The sequence below is a fragment of the Cervus canadensis genome, chromosome 10, assembly GCF_019320065.1.
Source record: "Cervus canadensis isolate Bull #8, Minnesota chromosome 10, ASM1932006v1, whole genome shotgun sequence".
Classification (NCBI taxonomy): Eukaryota; Metazoa; Chordata; class Mammalia; order Artiodactyla; family Cervidae; genus Cervus; species Cervus canadensis.
In genome coordinates this window covers 25,943,940-25,970,222 of record NC_057395.1, presented here as the reverse complement: position 1 = coordinate 25,970,222, position 26,283 = coordinate 25,943,940, and the positions used below count along the sequence as shown (strand labels likewise).

The following is a 26,283-nucleotide window of genomic DNA, read 5'->3' as shown; positions in this document are numbered from 1 at the left end:
CCTAGTGTTGGCTTTTTTATATTCTGTCTTCTCCCAATTCAATCTGCCCAAGTCAGGCCAACAGAAGAGCTGCCAACCAAGAGGAAGATTCCTGGAATTGCTGCCCCTGTCCTGGAAGTTCCAGCCAGCTGCAGAAGCCAGAAGAATCACCACTAATATTTAAAATGGGTGGACAACCCCTGCCAGCTGGTGCCAAACCACAGCCAGTCAAGGAGGGGTTTGGATGCCATAGCCAGACCCCCAGAACTCCCAGATGGCAAGCTGTGCTGCATCATGTCAACACCCTCCCCCCGAAAATAACTCGTATGTTGCAGTTGAATTCTTGGATCTCATTTGCTCAGCTGGCATTTTGGCTGGGTTTGACTGTATATGCACTTTAGTAATAGTCTTCCAAAATAATACCATTTTGAATGGCAAGACTCTGGATATCACTACAGAAGATCAAAGGGCATTGTCCCACATTCTGCTCTGATCTCTTCATAGAGCAGTGGAACGAATAACAGCTTCCAAATAGCACTAAGGAAGGTAATGAATTCCTTTTCTCAAGGAAAGATTCTAATTGGAATTATTCAACTGAGGACGTGTATTTTGATGAAAAAGGTAATAAAATAAAATAAATCAGAGCATCTACACTATTTCAGCTTCCATTTCTGGTATTGCATACTTTCAGTCAGTTCAGTCGCTCAGTCGTATCCGACTCTTTGCAACCTCATGGACTGCAGCACGCCAGGCTTCCCTGTCCATCACCAACTCCCAGAGCTTACTCAAACTCATGTCCATTGAGTTGGTGATGTCATCCAACCATCTCATCTTCTGTCATCCCCTTCTCCTCCTGCCTTCAATCTTTCCCAGCATCAGGGTCTTTTCCAATGAGTCAGTTCTTTGCATCAGGTGGCCAAAAGTATTGGAGCTTCAGCTTCAGTGTCAGTCCTTCCAGTGAATATTCAGGACTGATTTCCTTTAGGATTGACTGGTTGGATCTCCTGGCAGTCCAAGGGACTCTCAAGAGTCTTCTCCAACAGCATAATTCAAAAGCATCAATTCTTCCATGCAGAGCCTTCTTTATGGTCCAACTCACACATCCATACATGACTACAGGAAAAACCATAGCTTTGACTAGATGGACCTTTGTTGGCATAGTAATGTCTCTGCTTTTTAATATGCTGTCTAGGTTTGTCATAGCTTTTCTTCCATGGAGCAAGCATCTTTTAATTTCATGGCTGCAGTCACCATCTGCAGTGATTTTGGAGCCCAAGAAAATAAAGTCTGTCACTGTTTCTACTGCATACTTTAGTCAACCTAATATTTTCACTACACTCTTCTAGGATAGTAAATAAACTTGGTTACAGTAAAAGAAAGTTTTTGTTTTTTTAAAGAACAACAATCAGAAGCAAGTCAGTATTGAGAAACTTTCCATCTTCCCAACGTTTCCTTCCTTCTTCTCCATGAACTTGGCTGCTGGAGTATTTCTGGCACCAACAGCCCAACAGGCCAAATGCAAGGAGATGGGAACAGCCTTCCCCTTGACTGACATGACCACATGTCCATCCAAAATAGAACTTCCTTCCTCTTCTTTCTCTAGCCCCACCCCTCATCAAGACCACTGTGGAATGCTGATGGTTAGGTGCTTCCCTCCTTGACTATAAAAGCAGCCTGAATTAGGTGCTGAACCAAAGACACATTATTGTTTCATTATCACACAAACTCCAAAGGAAAACAGTGATCAAACTGCTAGGTTGTTAAGTCCACATGACTTTACTATCATTGGAGATGAGTCCAATTGTCCAATGGTTTGGACGTTCTTTAGTCCTGCCCTTCCTGTGAATTGGGATGAGGACTGACCTTTTCCAGTCCTGTGGCCACTGCTGGGTTTTCCAGATTTTGATAGCATCATCTTTTAGGGCTTTGAATAGCTCTACTGGAATTCCATCACATCCACTAGGTTTATTGACCGCAGTGCTTCCTAAGGCCTACTTGACTTCACACTCCACTATGTCTGGCTCTGGGTGACTGACCACACCATTGTGGTTATCCGTTTCATTAAGATCTTTTTTTGTACAGTTTTTCTGTGTATTGTTTCCATCTCTTCTTGATCTCTTCTACTTCTAGTAGGTCTCTACGTTTCTGTCCTTTATAGTACCCATCTTTGGGCAAAATGTTCCCTTGATATTTTCAATTTTCCTGAAGAGATCTCTAGTCTTTCCCCTTCTGTTGCTTTCCTCTATTTTTATGCATTGCTTATTGAAGAAGTCTTTCTTGTCTCTCATTGCTAATCTTTGGAACTCTGCATTTAGTTGGATGTACCTTTCCCTCCAGTATTTTGGTCACCTGATGCAAATAGCTGACTCTTTGGAAAAGTCCCTGATGCTGGAAAGATTGAGGGCAGAAGTAGAAGAGGGCATCAGAAGATGAGATGGTTGGATGGCATCACCAAGGCCATGGACATGAACTTGGGTGAACTTTGGGAGATGGTAAGGGACAGGGAGGTTTGGGGTGCTGCAGTCCATGGGGTCACAAAGAGTTGGACACGACTAGGTGACTGAACAACAACAACTAAGTCCACATAAAGCAGTATCTAACCCTCAAGTTTAAACATTATGTCTACTGCTAAGTCACTTCAGTCGTGTCCGACTCTGTGAGACCCCATAGATGGCAGCCCACCAGGCTCCCCCATCCCTGGGATTCTCCAGGCAAGAATACTGGAGTGGGTTGCCATTTCCTTCTCCAATGGATGAAAGTGAAAAAGGAAAGTGAAGTCACTCAGTCATGTTCGACTCTTAGCGACCCCCATGGACTGCAGCCTACCAGGCTCCTCCATCCATGGGATTTTCCAGGCAAGAGTACTGGAGTGGGGTGCCATTGCCTTCTCTGACATTATGTCTAACCTAATCTAATTTCCCAATAAGGTATTTCTTTCTTTCTGTAATAAACTGTATTTAGTTTAGATGTGTTTTGTTTTGCTTTTGTTTTGGTTGCACCCTGTGGCCTACAGGACCCTAGTTCCTCTACCAGGGATGGAACCTGTGCCCCCCACATTGGGAGCAGAGTCTCAACCACAGGATCATCAGGGAAGTCCCCAGTAAAGTATTTCTAAGTGGAACACTCCATACACCCTTTGTGGGTATAGACTCTTGTAACTTTGATGTGAGAGATGAAAATTTCTTTTTCATCCATTCACCAAAACTTGGCCATAGGTGCCAAGAAAAAGCCAGTATGTTAGGTTCATTGGAAGATTACAGGGTGAGTATAACATGGACCCTGCCTTCAGAGTCTGTTGTCTCCCCCACCAGTCAGGAAATCACTTAAACCTCTCTAGATCTCCATTGTCTAATGTAGATAATTTGAGAACTGGGGTAGGTACTTTCTGAGGTCATTTCCGTGACTTGAGAACTCTGACACCGCACACATCCTCCACAGAGTAAAAAGGTCGTGTGAAAGGTCATTGGCAAAAGTCAACTCATGACCTATTTACAAATGACAGTACCTTAAATGCCATTCAAAGTGAGTTGTTACCAAAAACTCTGTTCCTTAATGATACTATACTAAAACTTAAAAGTTTCTAAGACAGTAAATCTTAAAGGTTCTCATAACACACACACACACCCCCACACACAAGTGGTAATTATGTGTGATGTATGTGTTAACTTAATATATGGTGGTAGTCATTTCACAGTGTAGATGTGTATCAAATCATTGAGTTGTTCACCTCAAACTTACCCCATGTTATATGTCAATTATATCTTAATAAAGTTGGGGGAAAATTCTGTCCTTTAAAAACTACAAGCCTCCTCACTGTGCTATATAGAGTGGCTCGGGAGGTAAAGAATCTGCCTGCAATTCAGGAGACCATGATTCAATCCCTGGACCTGGAAGATCCTTCGGAGAAGGGAATGGCTACCCACTCCAGTATTCTTGCCTGGAGAATTTCATGGACAGAGAAGCCTGGTGGGCTATAGCCCATGGGGTCGCGAAGAGTAGAACTCAGCTGAGCGACTAACACCTTCCTCATTATGCTATCCGAAAATATCACGTGGACCTACATCTCCATACCTATGCCACTGTCTGCCCCTAACAGGGATGACCCCTGCGCACCCATCCAGACCTTGCTGCCCTCCTGAGTGAGACCTCAGCTGACAGTGGTCACAAGTATCCATCTTTCCTTCTTGTAGGTTCATTCAATACTTTGTCATCACTAAATTCAGCTTTTAAGCCTTCACAGCGAGCCTATCATCTTGCATTATTAATATACAGTTAAATCCAATAGACCCATCATAGAACAAAGTGCTGTGGAAGCACTGAGGTCGAATGGATTAATTTCAACTGGGAGGACAGTGAGGCACCAGGGAAGAGATAATATTAGAGCACAGTTGTTTTCATGAATAGGATTTGGTAAAGGGGTTAATGTGGAATGGTGATGAGAGGCAATAATCGATGATGATTCTAAGCTTTCATGACTGGGTCGATGATAATTTGTTAAACAAATGAACTTCTAGCTGGAGTAACTCAGTGACATGAATGCCATTTTCAATACAATAGAAAAATGAACCAATATATGAGATGGAGGACAATGTTTGACTTGGTTTTAGACAATTTTTTAGGTGTCTGTGGGCAACTGACGTAGAGATATTCAACCAGGTACTTCTCTGAGGCCAGGGGAGAGTTTATGGGTTATTCACAGGAACTCTCTGTTCCCTCTTTGTTGTATACAGTGCTGCATTAACAAAGAGTGCTTTGCAGAGCCACTGTCTCAGTGGCTCAGAGAGGTTAATTGTTTTGCTCAACTGGTGGCAAAACTGGGCAACACTACCTCTTCTCACTGAAAATTTAGGGTTTTTTTGTTGTTGTTGTTGTTTGTTTAACCACTAAGAGAGATGAGGGTTGAGACCAAGGAAGCAGATTACATTTTGGACAATAGTATGAAACAAGAGAGAAGGAATAAAAAGACTTTAGGGCAACCCTTATGTTGAAGGAATAGTCAAAGAAAAAAGGAGCAAGTGAAGGCGACCACATGACCTGTCACTTCCTACCCCATGAGGCTCATCAAGCTCCTTAAGGGATGGGGCCTGTCATCCTTTCTTTCCCTGAAAGCAGGTTACGAGAGTGCATAGTGGAAACTGCTATACTTGAGAGGAGTAATAATGACAGTAGACATATAATGACTCTCCACGTGGGCTGAGTAAGGTAAGTGCCTAGGACAGTATGATAACTGGGGAAGATGTAGGGACAGCGGGTTTTTAGACATGCTTGGACTGGCAGCTTCCTGAGATGGGTCATTAAGAAGGGTTAAATTTAGGTATATGTGGATGAAGACAATGAAAATATTTCTTGGAAGGTGGTGTTGTTCAATCCCTCAGTTGTGTCCAATTCTTTGCGACCCAATGGACTGCAGCAAGCCAGTCTTACCTGTCCTTCACCATCTCCCCGAGCTTGCTCAAACTCATGTCCATTGAGTCAGTGACACCATCTTGTCCTCTGTTGCCTCCTTCTCCTCCTGCCTTCTGTCTTTCCCAGGATCAGGGTCTTTTCTAATGGGTTGACTCTTCGCATCAGGTGGCCAAAGTGTTGGAGCTTCAGCATCAGTCCTTCTAATGAATATTCAGGACTGATTTCTTTTAGGATTGACTGGTTTGATCTCCTTACAGTCCAAGGGACTCTCAAGGGTCTTCTCCAACACCACAGTTCAAAAGCATCAATTCTTCCACACAAAGCCTTCTTTATGGTCCAACTCTCACATCCAAATGTGACTACTGGAAAAACCATAGCTTTGACTAGACAGACCTTTTTCGGAAAAGTAACGTCTCTGCTTTTTAATGTGCCGTCCAGGTTGGTCCTAGCCTTTCTTCCAAGGAGCAAGTGTCTTTTAATTTCATGGCTGCAGTCACCAAATGCAGTGATTTTAGAGCCCAAGAAAGTAAAGTCCGTCACTGTTTCCATTGTTTCCCCACCTATTTGCCATGAAGTGATGGGGCCGGATGCCATGATCTCAGTTTTTTGAATGAGTGGAATGGATAAAAGGAAGGGGTATAGGAAACACTGCAGAGGATTTGAGGTCGAAGGTGAAATTCAGGGTGTGATTCTCCTGGTCAAACTCAGGGCTCTGGATGAGGAATGCTGGGTCCTGTCTAAGAGAGGGTGTTAGTGGTGGTGGGAATGACAGCGCAGCAGCTTAGACGGGAGTCCCACTTCTGCAGGCTTGTGGGAAGGCCCAAGTTCGGGGTCCAAAAGGCCAGATGGGTAAAGGCACAGGAGGATCAATAAGGTCACTGCAGGGCCACTTTGGGAGGCGGCCAACGCTGTGCTCTTTCCCTCGGTGCTAGGGAAGCCCTGGTCTCCACAGCGTTCCACGTCTCACTAGCTTTCCCCATTCCCGTCACGGGTCAGCGGCGGGAGCCGCACGGAGCCTCATTTCTTCGCCTGACAACCGCCTCTGGGGTGCTCCTGTCCTCTGACCTCCCCACTCTCCCCACCCTTTCCCCTTTTCTCCAGGACTCCGCGAGGGAGTCCTCACGCTCCCCGCGTCGCACACCCACCCCTCGGCCTCCTCGGCCCGCGGGGAGCTACCGCCCCGAGCTCGCCTGCGCCCCCGGGGCTGCTGGGCGGCTGCTGCCGAGCCGGAGCGCGAGGGCGCAGCTTAACGGTCCCGCGGCCGCGCCCCGCCTGGCGGCGCCGCAGCTGCTGCCCGCGCACCCGCCCCCTGCGTCATGACGCCGGCGCCCAACGCGGAAGCCGCTCGCGGCGCGCCTGGTCCAGCCGCGGGCTGAGCGCCGAGCCGCGGGCGGGCGGGCGCGGGACCCGAGCCGGGGCGCGAGCCGAGCGCAGCCTTCTTCGCCAGCCGGGCCGAGCGGGCACCGCGGGCTGAGCGGGACGAGCGCACCGGCGGGCGGAGCGGGGACACGGCGCGCCGGGGCCGCCGCCGAAGGGGATGCGGCTGCCTCCCCGGGCCGGCGTGTAGAGAGGGCGGGTCCCCGGCCTCGGGAGCGCGGCGGTGGAGGGGACAGAGGCGGCGGCCATGGCGACCCCCAGCAACCTGGGGTCCTCCGTCCTGGCGAGCAAGACCAAGACCAAGAAGAAGCATTTCGTCGCGCAGAAAGTGAAGCTCTTTCGGGCCAGCGATCCGCTGCTCAGCGTCCTGATGTGGGGGGTAAACCACTCGGTAAGGGCTCGGGCTGCGGCGCGCAGTCCCTTTCCTCCTCCTCTTCCTCCTCGCTCCCCTCCTCCTCTCGCTGCAGCTGCTGCGGGGCGGGGAGCCCGAGCCGGGCCCCGGCCCTCCGGCTACTAGCCCTCCGGGACTGCCCGTTCGCCGCGGCGCTTGGGTGCCCCCAGCCCCGCGCGCTTCGCGCCCGCCCCTCGGGGCCGCCCGGGCGCGCCTGCGGGATCCCCTTGGGACCCTAGGGCCGGATGCGGGACGCGAGGGTCCAATTTGCATTTGAGCTCTGCGGCGAGTACCGGTATCGCTCCGTCCGTCCGCTCTCCGGCCGATCTGTCCCCGCAGCCCGGGAACTGGGAAGTTTGTGTGAGGCACGACTCCGCCGGGGCTGTCACCCCCGGCGGCGGGGGCTGCTGGGGCCAGAGTGCAGGCGATCCCTTCCTCTGCGGGGGCGGCCCGGTCCTCCGCTGTCGGGCAGGTGTACCTGTCCGAGGCTGGGAGTGTCTGGATCCTCCCGGCACGAGGGACGGGGGCGAGAATACTGGAGATCGCGGAGCTTTGGGCAGCGGCTTAATGCTTAGGTCCTCCCCCCCCCCCCCCCTTTAAAGGAGATATTGTTGGAGACAAGGAATCTTTCTGGCAAAGAAAACGGCAATGTAAATATGGCACTGGCGTTTAGCATCTTTCCCTACTCCCCTCCTGTCTCGCCCTGCCGCTATGCCTGCTGAAGAGCTGCTTGGCGGGGCGTCTTGCTCCGCACATCTCCTCCCCCACTTTGGGGATCCAGGCCGAAGTCGCCGCCTGCGGAAGGGCGGCCTGGGGATGACCGCAGGAGAAGGGTCTCGGCGGGCGCGGTGGAAGGCGGTCTTGAGTTGACCGCACCCGTTTGGGAGGTTTATTTCAAAAGCTGGAGGAGACGGCCTGGGAAGGTTGGCTTGGAAAGGTTAGCCTAACACACAAGCCAAGGTACTGAAGATGCGCGGCTGCGGGCTATGCGGACTGCGGTCTGAGGGTCCCAAATAACCTCCTGCTGATCTTAACAGCGAGAAACTCTTGCAGTTTTAATCACCTTAGGATCCAGAAACCCGATAGGAGCTGTTGGCTGAGCCGTGAAAGTTTAAATGAGCCAGTGAATTTTGACCATGACCTCCCCACTGCAGTCAATCGGCGTCTGGGGATAAGTGTATGTAAGCTTGTCTTCCGTACTTTTGATTTCGATGGATGTCTAAGGGCCCTTTACACCATAATAGAAATGACGAAAAACCATGCTGGCCTTTTAAAAGAACATTCTCAATGTAATGAACTTAGTTGAAGTGGTTCAAAAACATCGTATTTGTATTTTTCTTCCCCTAGCTGAGCTGGGGAAAAGGTGAAACTGTATTAGAATTGATTGATTGTGTTTGCAAAGAGTGACTGTTTTTGAGAAGGTGGAGACATGATTATTTCTATCAAGCCTAATGCCTGATCCACTGAAGTTCATTTTAACTTCCTCACAACTTCTTTAGCCGGCTTTTGCAACAGCAGACACTAGGACATCATCCTCCACCCCCCCCCATTTTATTACAGTAAATAAAATGTTATTTTTCCTATGTAATACATGTACAGTTCAGAGTTGTTTTAAATTTGTTAAGCTTTTTAAAATTATGTTGTTGTTGGTTGCTTTATTTTTAAAAATGTTAGTTCTGTATGTATGGATGCTTTTATCTCCTTTGAAGTGCTGGTGTTTTGATCAGGAGAGTGTTTGTGTCTGATGGTTTAACTTACTAAACTAGTAGCGATAACATGCCACTGAAAGAGCCTGTTCTCTGGGAATTTAGTCCAACTCCGGTTTACTTTAGGAACCTTGTAATTGTGTGTGTGTTACTGTAACCACTTCTGTTGGTACTTTGTATTTTTGAATTGCTACATTTGTTTTAGAATTTCTTGCTAATTGGAAATGTTTTGAAACTATGTAAAGTTGGTAAAAATAATGTGTGATTTGTAGATAGTGCATTTTCTTTTGCTTTCAAGAAAGTTTGCAAGTCTAAGTGTAGTCATCCAGACAAGTCAAGTTTCCATAGTATGAAATATAACCATGTTATTCATTCAACAAATATATATCATCAGGCATTTTATGGTAGTTTCTGTGCAAAAGACTGATAAAAATGCTCCTCGTGTTTTTGTTCAGATATCTTTTTTTTTTTTTTTTTTTGAGGGCTCTGAGTTGACATAAGAAAGGTCTGTTTCACAGCCTTCTTTTTAAAAATGTTTCTTTTTTTTTTTTTTTTTTAAAGAAAGGAAGTGTATATAAAGATGAAATCTAAGCACTCAGATGCCATGTGTTTCTGGTTGATTTCATTTTAGGTAACAAAGTCTTAGATAAATGTTTTCATATGACCTTGTATGCACCAAAGTCTACAGTATAGTATGAGAATAAATTTGTCAGTTGTATTGTGTATGAATGGAGACTTTGGGGAAAGCCTAGTGGAGCAGGAAGAGATCATTCAAATCAGTCCTTCTCTATATTTCTTCTTCTTTTTTTAAATATAATTTTATTCATTTATTTTATTTTATTTTTGGCTGTGCTGAGTCTTCATTGCTTTGTGCGGGCTTTCTCTAGTTGTGTTGAGTGGGAGTTACTCTTCATTGGGGTGAGTGGGCTGCTCCTTGTAGTGGCTTCTCATCTCATAGAGCGCAGACTTGAGGCACTCGGGCTCAGTAGTTCCAGCTTGTACGCCCTAGAGCACTGGCTCAGTAGTTGTGGTGCATGGGTTTAGTTGCTCCTGGCATCTGGAATCTTCCTGGACTAGTGATCAAACCCATGTCCTCTGCATTGGCAGGTGGTTTCTTATCCGCTGCACCACCAGGGAAGTCCCCTTCTGTACATTTATAATGTGATCAAAATTAGTGGGAAAAGATGTCAAGAAGATTGCAATTTCTTGCTTTTACAATTTGCATTTGGAGCACTAAAGGGGAAACTATTACTCTGTAGTCATCTGCTACATTGAGAATCTACATTATAGGCATCTTATAATGTTGGGAATCATCTACATACCACAGTAAAATGCTCATTGGATCTGTGTTCGCATTCTTTTTCTAACTCTGTTGACCTTGGGCCTATTAACTATTTTTGCATAGATATTTGTTCTGTGAAGTAAGGTTATTGAACTGGATGATTTCCAACTTTTCCCCCTAACTTCAGGATTCAACTACTTTTACAGTCAGTTAGGTTCCTAGCATTGAGTTAGGGTCCCCAGACTAGAAAGAGTAATAATACACGATGAAAGAATAATGATAGAGTTGGGCTACTATAGAAAGAGTAATAATACATAACAATAGTTACATGACTATTATAACCTTGCAAATGCAACCACTCTCAGGGAATTTTCAAGGCCATGGCTAGAGGCTAGGAAATCTGTGGTGATGGCAAGAGATGTGTGAACTAAGAGTTTGTGGGATTGATTGTAGTTGGACTGCATTGCAGTCTGTTATGTCCAAGTCTATTTGATCGAAATGTAGAAACTTGAAATTAAGGTGGAAAATTTCAAGTCCATTGTGGTGCTAATTATCAGTGACAAGAATAAGCTTGACTTTATGTGGTTAATTTGATACGTTACTGCTTTCTGACTTAGAATACCCATCAGTGAACGGACCACTGCCAATTTTTATTTTAAGTATTTTAAGTGGAGAATATAATCGAATACATAAAGGAAAAGATGACTTAAGAAGGCAATTTTGTCTTGTTACATTTGGAATTAAACTAAAAATGATCAGGCAGTTAGCTTCTTACAATATTTTTAATAGTGTGTGGAACATATAGAATGATAGGAGCCAGGGCTTGTTTTAAATAGGTATTCTAAAAGATTTTTATGGGAGTGAAATAGCTTTTTAGAAATGAGTATTTAAAAGCCGTTTAAATATCTACAGGAAGACCTTTTGGACAGAAAAAGTTTAGAGGATGTAAAACTTGCTTAAAACAAATGCAGTGTTTAGAAGTAATCAACATTAATGTTAATGTTTGGGTTTTTTTTCCTTTTTTTCTTTTTTTTTTTTCGGTTGAAAGCCATGGAAATGTGGATGAAAACAGGCCAAATTCTGAAATATTAGAAGGGTTTTGGAAATCACAGTAGAAGGATGAGTTGGTAAGCAAACCAGGAGAGCAGGGCTAGGCTGGGCATTGTGAATAGTTGGAGCCAGTACTTGGGTACTCTTGGGACTTTTCTGTCTGTTTTGGTTTTGTTCTTGCTCAAAGCTGTCAGGTTTCCTCCATGAGTAGAGAACTAATGCTTCTGGAATCTCACTGTTTGTAATCTTCCCCTCCCCGCAAAGGGGTTTTCTCTCTCTGATTCTGTTAATAAAAATCCCATGGAAGGATTCTGACTGGTCCAGCTTCCGTCAGTGGTGGCATTTCTTGGATCGAGCAGTTGTGAAAAGGTGACAGCTCTTGCTCATTGGGGTTGAGGAAGAACAGTTCCCCAAAGAACGGGCAGGCAGCATCAGGCAGCTGTCCATCCCAGTACTAGAGCTGAGGGATCGTCTTGGTGCCCAGGCACCATGTTTTGTGTGTTTTGGCAAATACGCCGTTTTCTGAGCTGAGCATTGTAGCCTTTGTTATGTTCTCATCAAGATCCTAGACTTGCAATGATATTGGAGAAATAGTGATGCCTTTTAGGTTCATGGGTTTCTATTTGGGCACCAAAAAAGATAAAAAAAGAAGGAAACTAGCGTTTAAAAGTGAAGTGAGTAACTGTGAAATGTTGACTAAATTGAATGGAATGAGGCAATTAAATGAAAACCATAACAGGTTAGACAATAGATGAAACCCAGTGAATGGAACCCAAATAACCATTCAGTGAAGAACTAGTCTCAGACAATTGTTTTTCCCCCTTCCCTTTACTTTATAGAGAAAAGAATAATGCCAGGCACATACATGCAAATATATTATTAGGGAAATATTTTTATACCCGCTAAAACTTGGGATTATATCCTGAGAACAGAATACATTTTCTTCTCCATTTATTGACTACCTTAGAGTGAACTTGAGTATTCAGAATGATGCTCTTGGCAAGACAGTGATCTCCTCTTTCTATGACAGGATTGTCTGCTACGTTTTTGCTACAGCAAGAATTGTAATAAACAAACAAAACCTACCTTATGTTGATTAGAAAATGTGGTCAACCAGAGTGGTTAATTCTGCCAACATACCTTTGGAAGTACAAATTTTGGAATTTAAGGGAACTGGGACAATTTGGCCAAATGTCTTGTGCTCAGACAGATTAGGTTCAAATCCTGCCTCAGTTTACTCATTCTTATAATGGAGATGATGATGGCTATCTCACAGGATTATTTGGGGTCAAGTAAGATAATGTATTTGAAGCCGAGCACTATAATTGGCACATGATAAGAATTCAGTAATTGTACCTTAAAAATGAACAAATTCAAATGCCGTTAGGCCGGTAGCATATTAATCAGCATTAGACAAGTGCCTCTCAAAAATTTGTTGTGTGTTTGAATCATCTGAGGACATTTAAAAACTGCCTCCTAGCTTATTTCCCCATATATACTTTTATTCACGTTTCGGTTTGTGTGTGTGTGTGTGTGTGTGTGTGTGTGCGCGCGCGCGCCATGGACCGTCCCACCCCCCACCCCCACCCCCCAACCATAGCAGTCAAATGAAGGCTGTGGATCCCTTCTCAGAATAATGTTTTTGAACAAATGAATGAAAATGGATAGGGTATACCCTACCCTTCACAGATCTGCTGAATTCTATCCATGGACCACTTCAGGGGTTTGGAGAACCCAGTGAAGAACCATTCCATTAGTAAGTTGAGGGTGCTGTGGGGTGGGAAGCCAGGAGAGCATGCAGCAGGTGGGAAGAATCGTACATGGTGGGAACAGGCAAGTGTGAATGAATTCCCTGCTGAGATCATAGTGCTAGGAGGTGGTGGGATTCAGCCCTATACACTTCACCACCATGGAGATGTGCTGCTGGGCCGGGGCCAGAACTTACTAATTTCTTGCCCTCTTTAGTGATCTTTTCTTTCCTTCTTTAGCCTTAAAGGCTTTGACTAGGTATTGGCTATTCATAAGGTGGAAAACAATTTTTCTTTTACAGAAAGAAAGTCATTACTTATATTCAAAGCATCTAAGAAGAGAGCATATGAAAAATTTATTCATGAAAAATCTTACAGGAAGTTTTAAAACAGGTTTCCCTATCAAGTGCTCTAGAGCCACCTATGGGTGGTGGCCACTGAGTTGGAGAAAGACTTTTTTTTTGGCCATCGTTGTCTCACTTTGTATTGGACAATGCTCCCTACTCTGGGGCGCCCCTTCTTGGCACCATCATTTTTTTTTTTTCTTGTTTTCCTTCACTCCTTAGGTGCCTCATGGGCACCTCTCCCCCTCAGTCTCTCCATGTTGAGATGCCCCAGGACTCTGTTCAGTGTCTGCTTCTAGATCTTCAGAATGTGTTTCATCTGTATGACCTTATTTAGTCCTGTGACTTCCCATGCTGATAACTGAGAAGTGTGTATCTTCCCTTCTGACCTCCCTGCCAGCTCCATATTCAGTGTCTTATTCGATGTCTTCACTTGAATACCTAATGGGCACTTCAGATGCGTCCCCACCAGGACCCTTGGTTTCCTCCCCCTGCCCTGTCCTACCTGCCCTGATCCAGTTTCTTCCTCGTCTCAGTCAATAGACACCATCTACCCAAGTGCTCAAGCCCCAAACCCAGGAACCAACCTCGATCCTTCTCTTTGCCTCACCCCTCCCTCACGACTCCCATCTCCGAGTCCTGACTCTGCACACTTCTCTCTCCCCAGATGAATCCTCTTCCTCTAGAACACACAGGAGGCTTCAGGTCTGCCTGTGGTCACCCTGCCCTGTCTCAATACAGTTCTCAACAGTGGTGGCAGGTCACTCATCTTTCTGAGACGTCAACGATGTCCTGTCACTTCTTCACTGAAAACCTTCCAGAGGCCACCCTATGCACATTTAACTGGATCACTTGGCTGTATACCTGAAACTTACAAAACATTATAAAGCAGTTATACTTCGATAAAAAATAAAAACAAACTTGAAGAGGAAAAGAAAACTGAACACTTTTCAAGTGGCTTGGAGGTGTTACCTGCCTTGCCCCAGCTTTCCCCTATGCCTTCTCCCTTCTAGCCACACTGGTCTTTTTCTTTCCTTAAATAAACCAAGCTCAGAGCAGCCCCGCTGCACCCCCCCCCGCCCCTCCCCAGCCCCAGCTTCCACACTGTGTTTCTTCTTCGTCTGGAATGTGTTTCCTTGGGTCTCTGAATGGTGGGCCCCTGCTCCTCATTTTACTTTCTCAGCTAAAGGCTTGCCTCCTCCTAGGGCCTCTGTGACCTCATCTAGAGAAGTCTCTCTGCTCTCACACGGCTCTTAGTCTCTCCGTGACACTTGACACTGTGGGAAATGGAGTTGTTTACGTGTTTATTATTTCTCTCCCCAAACTGGACTGTGAAGCTGTTAACATCAGTTCTCCAACAGCTGAAACTTGGTCTTGTCACTGCTGCCTCCCCGCATCCAGAACGGTGCTCGTATGTAGTAGGCGCCCAATAAGTACTGTGGAATGAAGAGTGGAGCCACTGAGTGTTCCACAGGGGTATCAGAAGCCCTTCCGCATTGGATTTTCATCAGCACACAAGCTCCGTTTTTGCTAGGACTGAGCAGAGTGTTTAGAGCAGTTTGCTGAGTGGGTTGAGCAATGCCTGGGGGAGTGGGGGAGGCCTGCCTGCAAGCTGGTGATAAGAGATGTGGGGTAACCACAAGCTGATGACAAATCAAGGAGCCTGTGTCCACAGCCGCCAGGGAGAACTTTGCCTTGTGAATATGGTGGAGAAGGTTCCGAGTCAACAGCCTCTCTCCCAGAACGTCACCAAGCCAACTGTGTTGAAGACTACGGAAGCACTGCTGAGCAGTCTGAGACCCTGATGTGTAGAAGAGTGCACTGCAGGGTCATGTCTGGTCTAACCCATGTGGTGGGAGTCTGTTAATGCAGGAGTCCCCAGCCTCCAGGATCGTTAATAATGCCTGATGATCTGAGGTGGAGCTAATATAATAATAATAGAAATAAAGTGCACAATAAATGTAATATGCTTGAATCATCCTGAAACCACCCCCTTGCCCCCCATCCTGCCTCACCTCATGGAAAAAATTGTCTTCGACAAAACCAATCCCTGGTCCCAAAAACCTTGGGGGCTATTTTGTTAATGTCTTCCGGTATGCCTCTAAAAGATCTTGCATTCAGAAGCATGCCAACCGTATGTGAAACTGAAGACTCTACAAACGTTGTGGAATCAGTGATGATCCCCGTGCCTCGGATCTTTCTGGGTATCTTTCTATAGTGTTACATTTCTGCTGGTTCTTCATCATGGTGCCCGCTTCCCATGTTTGCTTGGTAATTGTCGCCACGAGCTGCTCATTTCCTGTGGACAACATTTGGGGAGGATTTTTGAGTCTTAGGGTGAAAGTGTGTCCCTCTAATGAGGATCGTTTCTTGTTGCCAGGTGGCTAGGAGCACTCCGGACCAAGGCCATTTTAAACTAAACCCAGAGGTTGGGATTTTTTGGACTTGCTGGTGATATATGTTTGGGCTGTAGTCCCATGGGGGTAGAATGGGTTTATTGTGGGATCACCTTTCCCCTGAGGCTGTAACCCTTTTGGATCCTGGCCTTATGGAGAGAGGGTTTCCTGTTAGATCCCCGCTTTGGGTGGGCTGTAGGCGCCGACTTCTGTTTCTCTTCACCCATGGGACCATCAAAGCCTTCAGAGTGCAGTGGCTCCCGTGGGAGCTGACAGCTCTCGCATCCCATGTTCACTCGGATTTTGGCAAGATAACTCCTGCCTCCTCAGCGCTTTGATGCCTTTAAGAAGATGTTTTAAAAATATATTTTATTCAGGATGTTTAGTTGTTTTCAGTGGCAGATAGTTCCACCTTATCAGCAGATATGGAAATCAGCATCAAAGTTTCTGAAGAGAGAGAAGGACTGGGTACAAGCGAGGGTGAAGTCAGAGACCCCAGGGTGCTAGGGTGCTGCTCTATCCACCCCAGGGGTCAGTCAGCGAGGAACTCAGTGCCACCAGAGGAGACCCTGAGAAAGTCATTGCTGTCCTCCAGGTACGAGGCAACCAGAGTCTGAACCAGGGCAGCTCCCTGGTGGCCGAGAGAGGGTGTCTTCAGAGATGTTTGGGAGGTTGACTTGGCTGGATTTGGTAACTGCGTGAGGGAGTGGATAGGAAGGCACTGAGGGTGACCCCGGGTTTTCTGGTTTGGATACCTAAATCATTCTCTTCCATTCATGCTCCATTACATTAATGGTTACCTTTTGGGCTATTAGCCAAAAAGAATCCATATCATCTGCACTTAGATTGCTCTTTTGTAGAAATGATTATATTTGCAATTTTGATGTTTACATAAACCTTTACAGTTTATAGGTAAATCCAGCATTTGACAGATAATTCAGCATTTGACATCTTCAATCTAAATAAATTCTACCTCCACAACTAGGAGATGTGGTTTCATGGTCTAGTTTTAACTAATATGTACTCCATTTTGTAAAAAGTGTCATTATAATATCTAAAGTTCTTCTACTAATAACCTGTAATTGGTCTAGGGTACTTTTCTTTTTTCTTTTGAGGTGTTTTCTTTAAGGCCTTAGAGGAAGAAGTATGAAAAAGACAGGTTTTTTGCTTGTAAGGAGTTCATAGGCCTACTGGGAAGATAGGCATGTAATTATGTAAACAAGGTGCTAAATTGGTGAATTAATAAAACTGCCTTCAAAGTTTATTTGGTTGTAAATGACAGTCACACAAATCAGCTTAGCTAGAGGAAAAAACAGGGAGGGGTGATGGGGTAGCTCCTGGAACCACAGGGCCCTGAGAGCCACACGTAGACAAGGATCCAAAGTGCCTGCTTCCTCACTTTCTCTCAAATCTTTGCAAGACTTTTCCTGAATCTTTTCTCTAACAACATTGTCTTTTCTCAGCTGCTTTGTACAAGCCTACCCCACACAGCAGCTATGCTTATTTGCCCCCAGGTGCAAGTCCATTCAGATGGCATTTAGTCACCCTGCACCTAGTTTCAGATTTCTTAACAGTGGAAAAAAAGGGGGAGTGACAAAGAAGAGAGTCAGTGACCATCGGAGCAGCCGACTGGGGCCACGGGATCTCCCATGGCGCAGGTTTGGCACCTAGGTGGAGGGACAGTGACAATTCTCAAACCTTGGAGTCTTTCTGGGTACACCTCTCCCCGGTTGTGTGCACAGAGCTACAGATGACAAAGGCTTCATAAACTGCCCCGGGAGAGTTAGTGCTGCTGGAGTTGGATTTTGAAAACTGTGTTGGAGTTCTCCTGGTAAAGAGGCTGTAGAGGACAGTTACAGGCAGACTAAGAAGGGTGTTGCTGCTGTTGTTTAGTCTAAGTCGTGTCTGACTGTTTGTGACCCCGTGGATGAGGCTCCTCTCTTCATGGGATTCTCCAGGCAAGAATACTGAGGTGAGTTGCCATTCCCCTCTCCAGGGGATCTTCCTGACCCAGGGATCAAATCGGGATCTGCTATATTGCAGGCACATTCTTTACTGTCTGAGAAGCGTGTACAAGAGCATAAAGCGCCTGTGTCATTTTAGGGACCTGCTGAACCTTTCTTCAGGTGCTGTTATGCTTCCCATCTTCTAGTTTTACAGTTTTGTTTCCATTTTCTCGCATGCATTCCTGTTTAAATTCCTTACTGTTTGCATTGATTCTTTTGAGCTTGGTTATATTCAGATCCTGCCTGCAAGTTGCTGGACACCCTAACAATCAGAGCTTAGTGCTGTTTGTAATTGTAAAAACATACTTTGGTTTTGTTTCCACCTGCACATTGAGGAAAGCATTATGTATTGTACTAATGGACCCAAGATGAGAGGCCTGATGGCACTGCCATCACGTAACCTGCACAGAGATGCCCGCGTGGGAGGGGCGGTACTGCTGCCCGCATGCCCTCGCAGCCAAGGGCTGCAGCAGTCAGAGCCAGGCTCACTTTTTGTAATTTGCCTGCACAGAAAAAGCTCATCTTCTGATGTACACAGAGGTGGCCTGTGTGCCAGCAGCCTCCCTGCTTTTCTCAGGTCAGGCATCCCAAATTTCATGTCGAATTCCCAAGGAATTCCTGGAGGAAGCCTTCAGGTGGTGATTAGGCTGGACAGAAGAAAAGAAAGCAGGGTTTCCTTTGCAGATTTAAATCTACCCCAGAAAAGGCACAATTACGCAGGCTTTTCTGCTGGGTGCAAGCTTGCATTATGCAAATTAGTTTGCACAAGTTGGGCCGATGGGAAGTGATGACCTTTGAGGCAGAAATTGGTCCGTACCCAGTTGTTCTTTGGGCACATTACTGTTTAATGCCTCCAGGTAACAGGATGCAAAAATACCTGACAGGACCAAAGGCAGCAGGCCAGAGACACTCTGTCCCCTGGTCCTTGCTCTTTGTTTGAGGCGGGTGGCCAGATCCTCGGGCTTGGAAGAATGAATTTCATGGTTCTGTCTGGTTTTCGTGCATTTGGTTCTAGTCTGTATAGACTCAGTGGTTCCTTACATTCTTTCCACCACGTGATCGTCACAATTGACTTTTTAAAGATAAAGTCCTTTCTGTATTTCATAGAAATTAAGCACTTCTGAAGACGGGCATGAAAGGCTTTTTAGCAGTTTATTTTTTTAAACGTTCTACAGGTTTTGAGTGGCCTGCCTAAAATCCATATTTAGTGTGTAAATAGAATCTAAAGCTTTTCAGGAATGCATCTATCAAAGTATAAATAGAAACATTTGTCCTTATAGTTTATCTTGCATACCTGCATGCCCAGATTGGAATCCCCCTACTCCCAAACACAAACACCATCACTGTCATTGTTTCATTTCCGGGGATAACCAGGTGTGGATGGTGTTGGAAGCCTTGCAGACTAAGTTATTCCTAGTCTTAAAAAACTTGAAGACACTGATCCAAATAAGCAGAAACTCAATTTCTTTACTCTTGAATTTTCCTGAGTAATTATCCTCCAGCCCCACCACATTTCCCCCGCTGTCTGTCACAGTCCCGGGTATCTGGGGTGTTCATGCATCTTTCACAAATCTGCCCTGACTCCTGAAGTTTCCATGCTCCCAAATGACTGGTTCTACTGTGCTGCTAATCAGCTTTATCTTTTCTAAAATATGCTCTAGCTTTTTTTCTGTGCCCAGGAGCCTGAGAAGAAACTTTCTTTCCAACTGACCCCCTCCCTCATAGAACCAAGACCCCAGGCTTTTACTCCATTAGGAATTGAAATATGTTTCCCCATCAAAACAGCCAGTCAGCCACCTTCCAAATGAATGCTTGGAACATTGAAACTCAACCCATTCGTAAAGTAGATTCTGCTTGCACACGGCTGAAAAGTTCAAATGCTCTGGCATAGAAAAAACTGTTCAGAACAATTATGATAAATCCAGATGGCACTTTTTTTTTTTCTTGAGTACCTTGAGCCAAATTAGGAGGACAGGAGAAAATTTAAGAGACATTTTAAATGAAGAATATAAGTTAGGATAAGCTAGTATATGCGTTTGACTTATTCACTTTTCTTTTGTAATTTTAGCATCAGATATTCACAAATTTAAAACATGTCAGTAAAGATTTGATCCAGTAAATAGGCCATAGTGAATATTTTTATTTTGTGTTATATAGAACTCTTTTTTCCTTATGTCTGTTTAGGTGAACTAAAGTTGTTCATGGTTTCAGTGGAACTTAAATTCTAATAAGAGGAGAGATGTGTGTATGTATGTATATTTGTGTATGTATGGTATGTCTTCTGTTTGAAAAATACTGACAAATATGGTGAAGAATTAACATGATCATTTTATCCAAAAGCAATCATTATATATCTTTTTGAAAAATCTCTTTGAGATTATACTGTCTATATATTTTCTCATATCACTGTGTTCTTCACAGTGACAATTTTTAATGACTGCCTAATGAAGTTTTAATAGTCTATACATTGGTTCCAGTTCTTTACTACCATAAATAATGCTGCAGTCAACATCTCTTTATATAAAACTTCTTCCTATATTGGATGATCTCCTTAGATTCCCCTTTGAGGGAGTTGATGAGAGGGTATGAATATATTAAAGCTCTTGGTCCATTTTGCCAGGGTGCTTCCTGCGAAGCCTGCCCCAGTTTATAGTCCCAGCAATGTGGGTGAGAGCCCTTTCCCACATCTCCTACTCTGAGTATTTCTAAGTTGAGCAGAAAAAGACTAGAGTAAAACGATACAATTTTCTTTATATATGTCTTTTTAAGAGGATGCTTTAAACTCATTTCAAGCTCTGTTTAGAGGAGTTTTGTTGTTGTTGTTTAGCTGCTAAGTCGTGTCGGACTCTTTGCAACCCGTGGACTGCAGCACACCATGTTTCCCTGTCCTTCAGTATCTCCCAGAGTTTGCTCAAACTCATGTCCATTTAGTCAATGATGCCATTCAATGATCTCATCATCTGTTGCCCCCTTCTCCTTCTGCCCTCAATCTTTCCCAGCATCAGGGTCTTTTCCAGTGAGTCAGTTCTTCTCATCAGGTGGCCAAAGTATTGGAGCTTCAGCTTCACAATCAGACCTTTCAATGAATATTCAGGGTTGATATCCTTTAGGATTTACTAGTTTGATCTCCTTGTTGTCCAAGGGACTCTCAAGAGTTTTCTCCAACACCACAATTCAGTTCAGTTCAGTTCAGTCACTCAGTCGTGTCCGACTCTTTGCGATCCCATGGACTGCAGCACACCACACCCAATCCAATGGCATTTATTGGCGCACAAAATGCTTCGCCTCCAAGTATCCTAGTCAGGAATTTGTTGTTGTTTAGACTTGCTGCTTCGTGTCAGACTTGACCTATGGGTGATTCAAATGCATCTGTTCAGAAGGTGTCATGGATGTCCACCGGAGTCCACAGTCTGTGTGTGTGTGTGTGACCCGTCTGTAGTCCTGTCATTGGCTCACAGCTTGGGTCTGTGTGCATCCGCTCTGCTCTGCCCCACCTCATCTGATGTAAACACATCAGTCACCTGTGCTGATCTTCCAGCCAACCTGCCACCTGGCCAGGCCTGAGAAGGAAGGTTGAAGCTTCACTTGGTTTAAATTGTGAGCGTCCAGCTCCCTTCTGTTTAGATAACTGGGATTTAGAAAGGAAAAAGCGAGGTAGTTTTTCCTTTCAGCAGAAGTGAGTGAGTATACTGTGTATTTTCATAACATAATAAAATTCCCTGTTTTATTTAATTAACTCTTTTACACAATAGAAAAACTAACATTTCCCTTTTACTGAAGGAGAATTCCTGAGAACATTGAAGAAAACTGAAGAAACAAAGGCAGAACTGTTAGAAAGAAAGAAAAGCTTCAAAGCCAGAGCCACCCAGATCACCGTGATTTCCACTTCATGTGGATGTGTTTTATTGTGACAGTAGCAACTGCAGTTGCCAATTTTCGGGCAGCCTAAATTACTATTTCAGATGGATGCAGGCTTTGAAATTAGCCCCTGGAGAATACATTTGTTTAAAAATTGAACCTTAATTGAATTTTTTTAAAGCTTGAATTAAATAGAAAATTAAGGGCTTTTTATAAGAGATGGTAATATATATTTAACTTGAGTGATCAATTACCTAAGAGAAATATTTCTATCCTATTACTATATAAAAATATTAAATGCTTGACACAAAAAGCAGAAGATATTCTATCTTATTAAAGAAGTCTCTTTAATTCATGTGTTAGGGGTCACAGACTATTCTGAATAGGCTTTGGGATGTGTGTTGAATGAGAACCTAGTCAGTGTGACTTCAGTTAAATAAACAATATCAATTTTTCATTAATTCAAAATGAGAACTTTTAGAATTATGAATATAGATTTTTTTATACCCCTTCTGTTCTAAAGAAAATACATTGTTTCCTCATGTGAAAAGTTTCTGTAAGAGTTCAAAAAAGTTTTAGTGCACAGTAATATTTTGAATGGAATTGTTATCTTCCACTTAGCCAGAATGGCCAAAAATACTATTGTAAAACAAATTCATTCCCATTTCTGAATCTCCAAAGCAAAAGACCAGTTAAGAATTCATTTCAACTTGGTTATTTATAAGAAGATAAAACTTTTCTGATGGTATGTAGAATAGTCCTAAATAACAACTTACAAGCTAGAAATATTTACTTGAAACTATTGGATACACTAACTGAGAAGACATCTAGCCTGTGTTTCCTTTAAAAAAAAAAAAAAACCAAGACAAAGATCTTTCATAGTAAGACACAAATTGGAAATAATATGACTATTCATTAGTGTGAAACTTGGGCTAAATGAAGTAAGATGTATCTGCATATTGAAATATGTTGTAACTGTTAAACATATTTACGGAGATGAATGAAGTGCTATAGAGAAGTGCATATTGAGTAAGAAAGTAGCCAGTGAGTTTTAAAAATATTCAGTTCAGTTCAGTAGCTCAGCTGTGTCTGACTCTTTGTGACCCCATGAACACATGAGCACACCAGGCCTCCCTGTCCATCACCAACTCCCGGAGTTTACCCAAACTCATGTCCATTGAGTTGGTGACGCCATCCAACCATCTCATCCTCTGTTGTCCCTCTCTTCTCCCACCCTCAATCTTTCCCAGCATCAGGGTCTTTTCAAAAGAGTCAGCTCTTCGCATGAGGTGGCCAAAGTATTGGATTTTATGCTTCAACGTCAATCCTTCCAATGAACACCCAGGACTGATCTCCTTTAGGATGGACTGGTTGAATCTAGGGACTCTCAAGAGTCTTCTCCAACACCACAGTTCAAAAGCATCAATTTGGCGCTCAGCTTTCCTTATAGTCCAACTCTCACATCCATATATGACTACTGGAAAAACCATAGCCTTGACTAGATGGACCTTTGTTGACAAAGTAATGTCTCTGCTTTTTAATATGCTGTCTAGGTTGGTCATAACTTTCCTTCCAAGGAGTAAGCATCTTTTAGTTTTATGGCTGGAATCACTATCTGCAGTGATTTTGGAGCCCCCAAAAATAAAGTCAGACACTGTTTCCACTGTTTCCCCATCTATTTGCCATGAAGTGATGGGCCCAGATGCCATGATCTTAGTTTTCTGAATGTTGAGCTTGAAGCCAACTTTTTCACTCTGCTCTTTCACTTTCATCAAGAGGCTCTTTAGTCCTTCTTCACTTTCTGCCATAAGGATGGTGTCATCTGCATATCTGAGGTTATTGCTATTTCTTCCGGCAATCTTGATTCCAGCTTGTGCTTCTTTTAGCCCAGCGTTTCTCATGATGTACTCTGCATGTAAGTTAAATAAACAGGGTGACAATACACAGCCTTGACGTACTCCTTTCCCAATTTGGAACCAGTCTGTTGTTCCATGTCCTAACTAACAGTTCTAACTGTTGCTTCCTGACCTGCATACAGACTTCTCAGGAGGCAGGTCAGGTGGTCTGGTATTCCCATCTCTTTCAGAATTTTCCGCAGTTTATTGTGATCCACACAGTCAAAGGCTTTGGCATAGTCAGTAAAGCAGAAATAGATGTTTTTCCGGAACTCTCTTGCTTTCTCGATGATCTAGCGGATGTTGGCAATTTGATCTCTGGCTCCTATGCCTTTTCTAAAACCAGCTTGTACATCTGGAAGTTCACAGTTCACATACTGTTGAAGTCTGGCTTGGAGAATTTTGAGCATTACTTTACTAGCATGTGAGATGAGTGCAATTGGGCGATAGTTTGAGCATTCTTTGGCATTGCCTTTCTTTGCGATTGGAATGAAAAGTGACCTTTTCCAGTCCTGTGGGCACTGCTGAGTTTTCCAAATTTGCTGGCATATTGAGTGCAGCACTTTCACAGCCTCATCTTTTAGGATTTGAAATAGCTCAACTGGAATTCCATCACCTTCACTAGCTTTGTTTGTAGGGATGCTTCCTAAGGCCTATTTGACTTCACATTCCAGGATGTCTGGCTCTAGGTGAGTGATCACACCATCGTGGTTATCTGGGTCATGAAGACCTTTTTTGTACAGTTCTTCTGTGTATTCTTGCCACCTCTTCTTAATATCTTCTGCTTCTGTTAGGTCCCTACCGTTTCTGTCCTTTTCTTTTTTTTAACTTTTTTAGCCACATTGCCCAGCATGTTTGATCTTAGTTCCCCTACCTTGGATTGAATTTAATTTTTTTGTGTCTGTGATTACTTATATCTTTTTATAGCTTGATTTTCTCACCCCCTCCATGCATTGCAATGCTTTCATGGTTGGGAAAACAAGACATGTACTAAGGTGTGATGGGTGGAAAAAAAAGTTTTACATCTTGAATTTGATAAGGCAGAAATAACTTGTAAATTTTTGTTTATGAAATATATATACTTCCTTGATACAAGAGATTGTTTTCTTTGGGTAGCCATCTCAGGAAATCCTTTGATTAAAGGCATTACTGACTATATTGAAGAAATGATTAAATAAACAATGATTCTAAAAGTTGTTACTTTTTGTGAACTTAGAATAAACAAAGATAATCTGGGATGGTTACCACATATTTAATAGGTGTCCAAATTTTTATTCTGGATCACATCAGTGAAAAAAATCTGAGCACATGCCCTCCATATTTGAATTTTTATTTATACATTTCATATGTGTACTACTGCATCATTTTATGTTTTGTAACATGCAGATGTTTTAGAAGGTTGCACTAAAGATAAAATAAATTTTAACAGATAAGAACTTGCTCCAGTTAAAAATAACATTAACATGTTGTGTTTTTTTTTTTAATGAAGGTACTATGGATGAATTTATATTATTGTTTTTAAAAATCTTGGTGAATACTTTGCAGTAAAGCAATTTGAAAGTCTGTTCCTACATTCAACTTATTTTGCTGTTTGTTTTTAAAACTTAGAATAGCTGAAAAAAGAAAAAAAATGTTACTTTACAAATGTTTATTGATCCAAATGGATGAAAAACATTATTGAAAAATTTTATTATCTAGTGATTCTCATTTTCAAACCATCAACCAGCTATGCAAGAGTTTCGGTTAAAATCTATCTGATAAATTTCTATGTTCATAGGTATTAGAGTTTACATTAATAAAGATGGGGGAGTTCAAAATAAAAAACCTCTTCATATTTATTGAAAATGTTATGAGAGTTTGGAAAGTATTTCTAAGTTTTCTGTAGATACAGAAACACATCTCTTTTCAAAATGTTTTCTCCACAGCATGTTTGTTTCTTTCCAAAAGGCAGCTATTTTCTTGCACTAGTTAAAAAAACCTCATCTTTACCTTGAAGGGATTGATTTAGTAACCTCACTAATAAAGAAAAATCTGCCAGCCCACTTGTGATCATAGAATAAGTCAATAAATTTAAACAGATTCTTCTATGTATTTTGCCATAAAGTAACTATAACACCTCTATTTTGTACAAAATATTTTTGTGGTCACTCTTCACCTCAGTGCTTAAAGGTTTGTGTGGTTTTTTTTTTTTTAATAAAACCACAAAGATGACATCCTACTGTAAATAAACCAAATGCTTAACACAGGGCCCTCTAACATGAAAACCCAAATGAGGGTGCTGATGTTGATATAAGATGCATTTCTTTCCTTTTAAGGTAAAAAGAACCATAAACTGATGCTCTGGTCTTTTTTTTTCCTTGCACCAGTAGGTTGTCTGCTCACTCCTCCCCCATACACATGCCTTAGGAGAGTCTTAGAGTCCCTTATGTGAATGAAGGAATGGAGGGGACTCTAGATTTACTTCTCTTTCATTAGATTCTTTTCATTTCTTAGATTCCATCTCAAAAATCATAAAATGTTAGAACCAGATAGAACTTGTGACTTTTGTCCCCCTAGTGACAAGGAATTTAGTCTTGACTCCAGTTCTGAAATGCTTTCAGAAGCTCTTCCTTTCCAGTAATTATTAGAAATGTGACAAAGAAAGCTCACTCATTTCTGAGACATTACAGATGTGCTGCTTTGAAGTGTGTTCTCAAGCCACTTACAAAAGCCCTGTGGGTCCACTGTTTGCTGAGAACTGGGTTTCCCTTCTGTCAGGAGCTCACAACTGAAAACAGAGGAAATAGCACCCAACAGTCGAAGTCATGGACAAGCCCCCTCATCCTTTGTAGCAGTGAGCGGGGCA

General features: G+C 43.4%; 1 protein-coding gene across 1 annotated transcript in view; it reads left to right on the top strand.

Moving 5' to 3' along the window:
• The first annotated feature begins 6,732 nt into the window (after positions 1-6,732).
• Positions 6,733-26,283, top strand: part of PIP4K2A (phosphatidylinositol-5-phosphate 4-kinase type 2 alpha) — a 178,514-nt gene continuing 158,963 nt past the window's right edge. Inside the window, exon 1 of the mRNA XM_043480638.1 lies at positions 6,733-7,153. Within this exon, the coding sequence (XP_043336573.1) occupies positions 7,010-7,153 (144 nt within the window). The 5' untranslated portion in view covers positions 6,733-7,009. The remainder of the gene's footprint in view (positions 7,154-26,283) is intronic.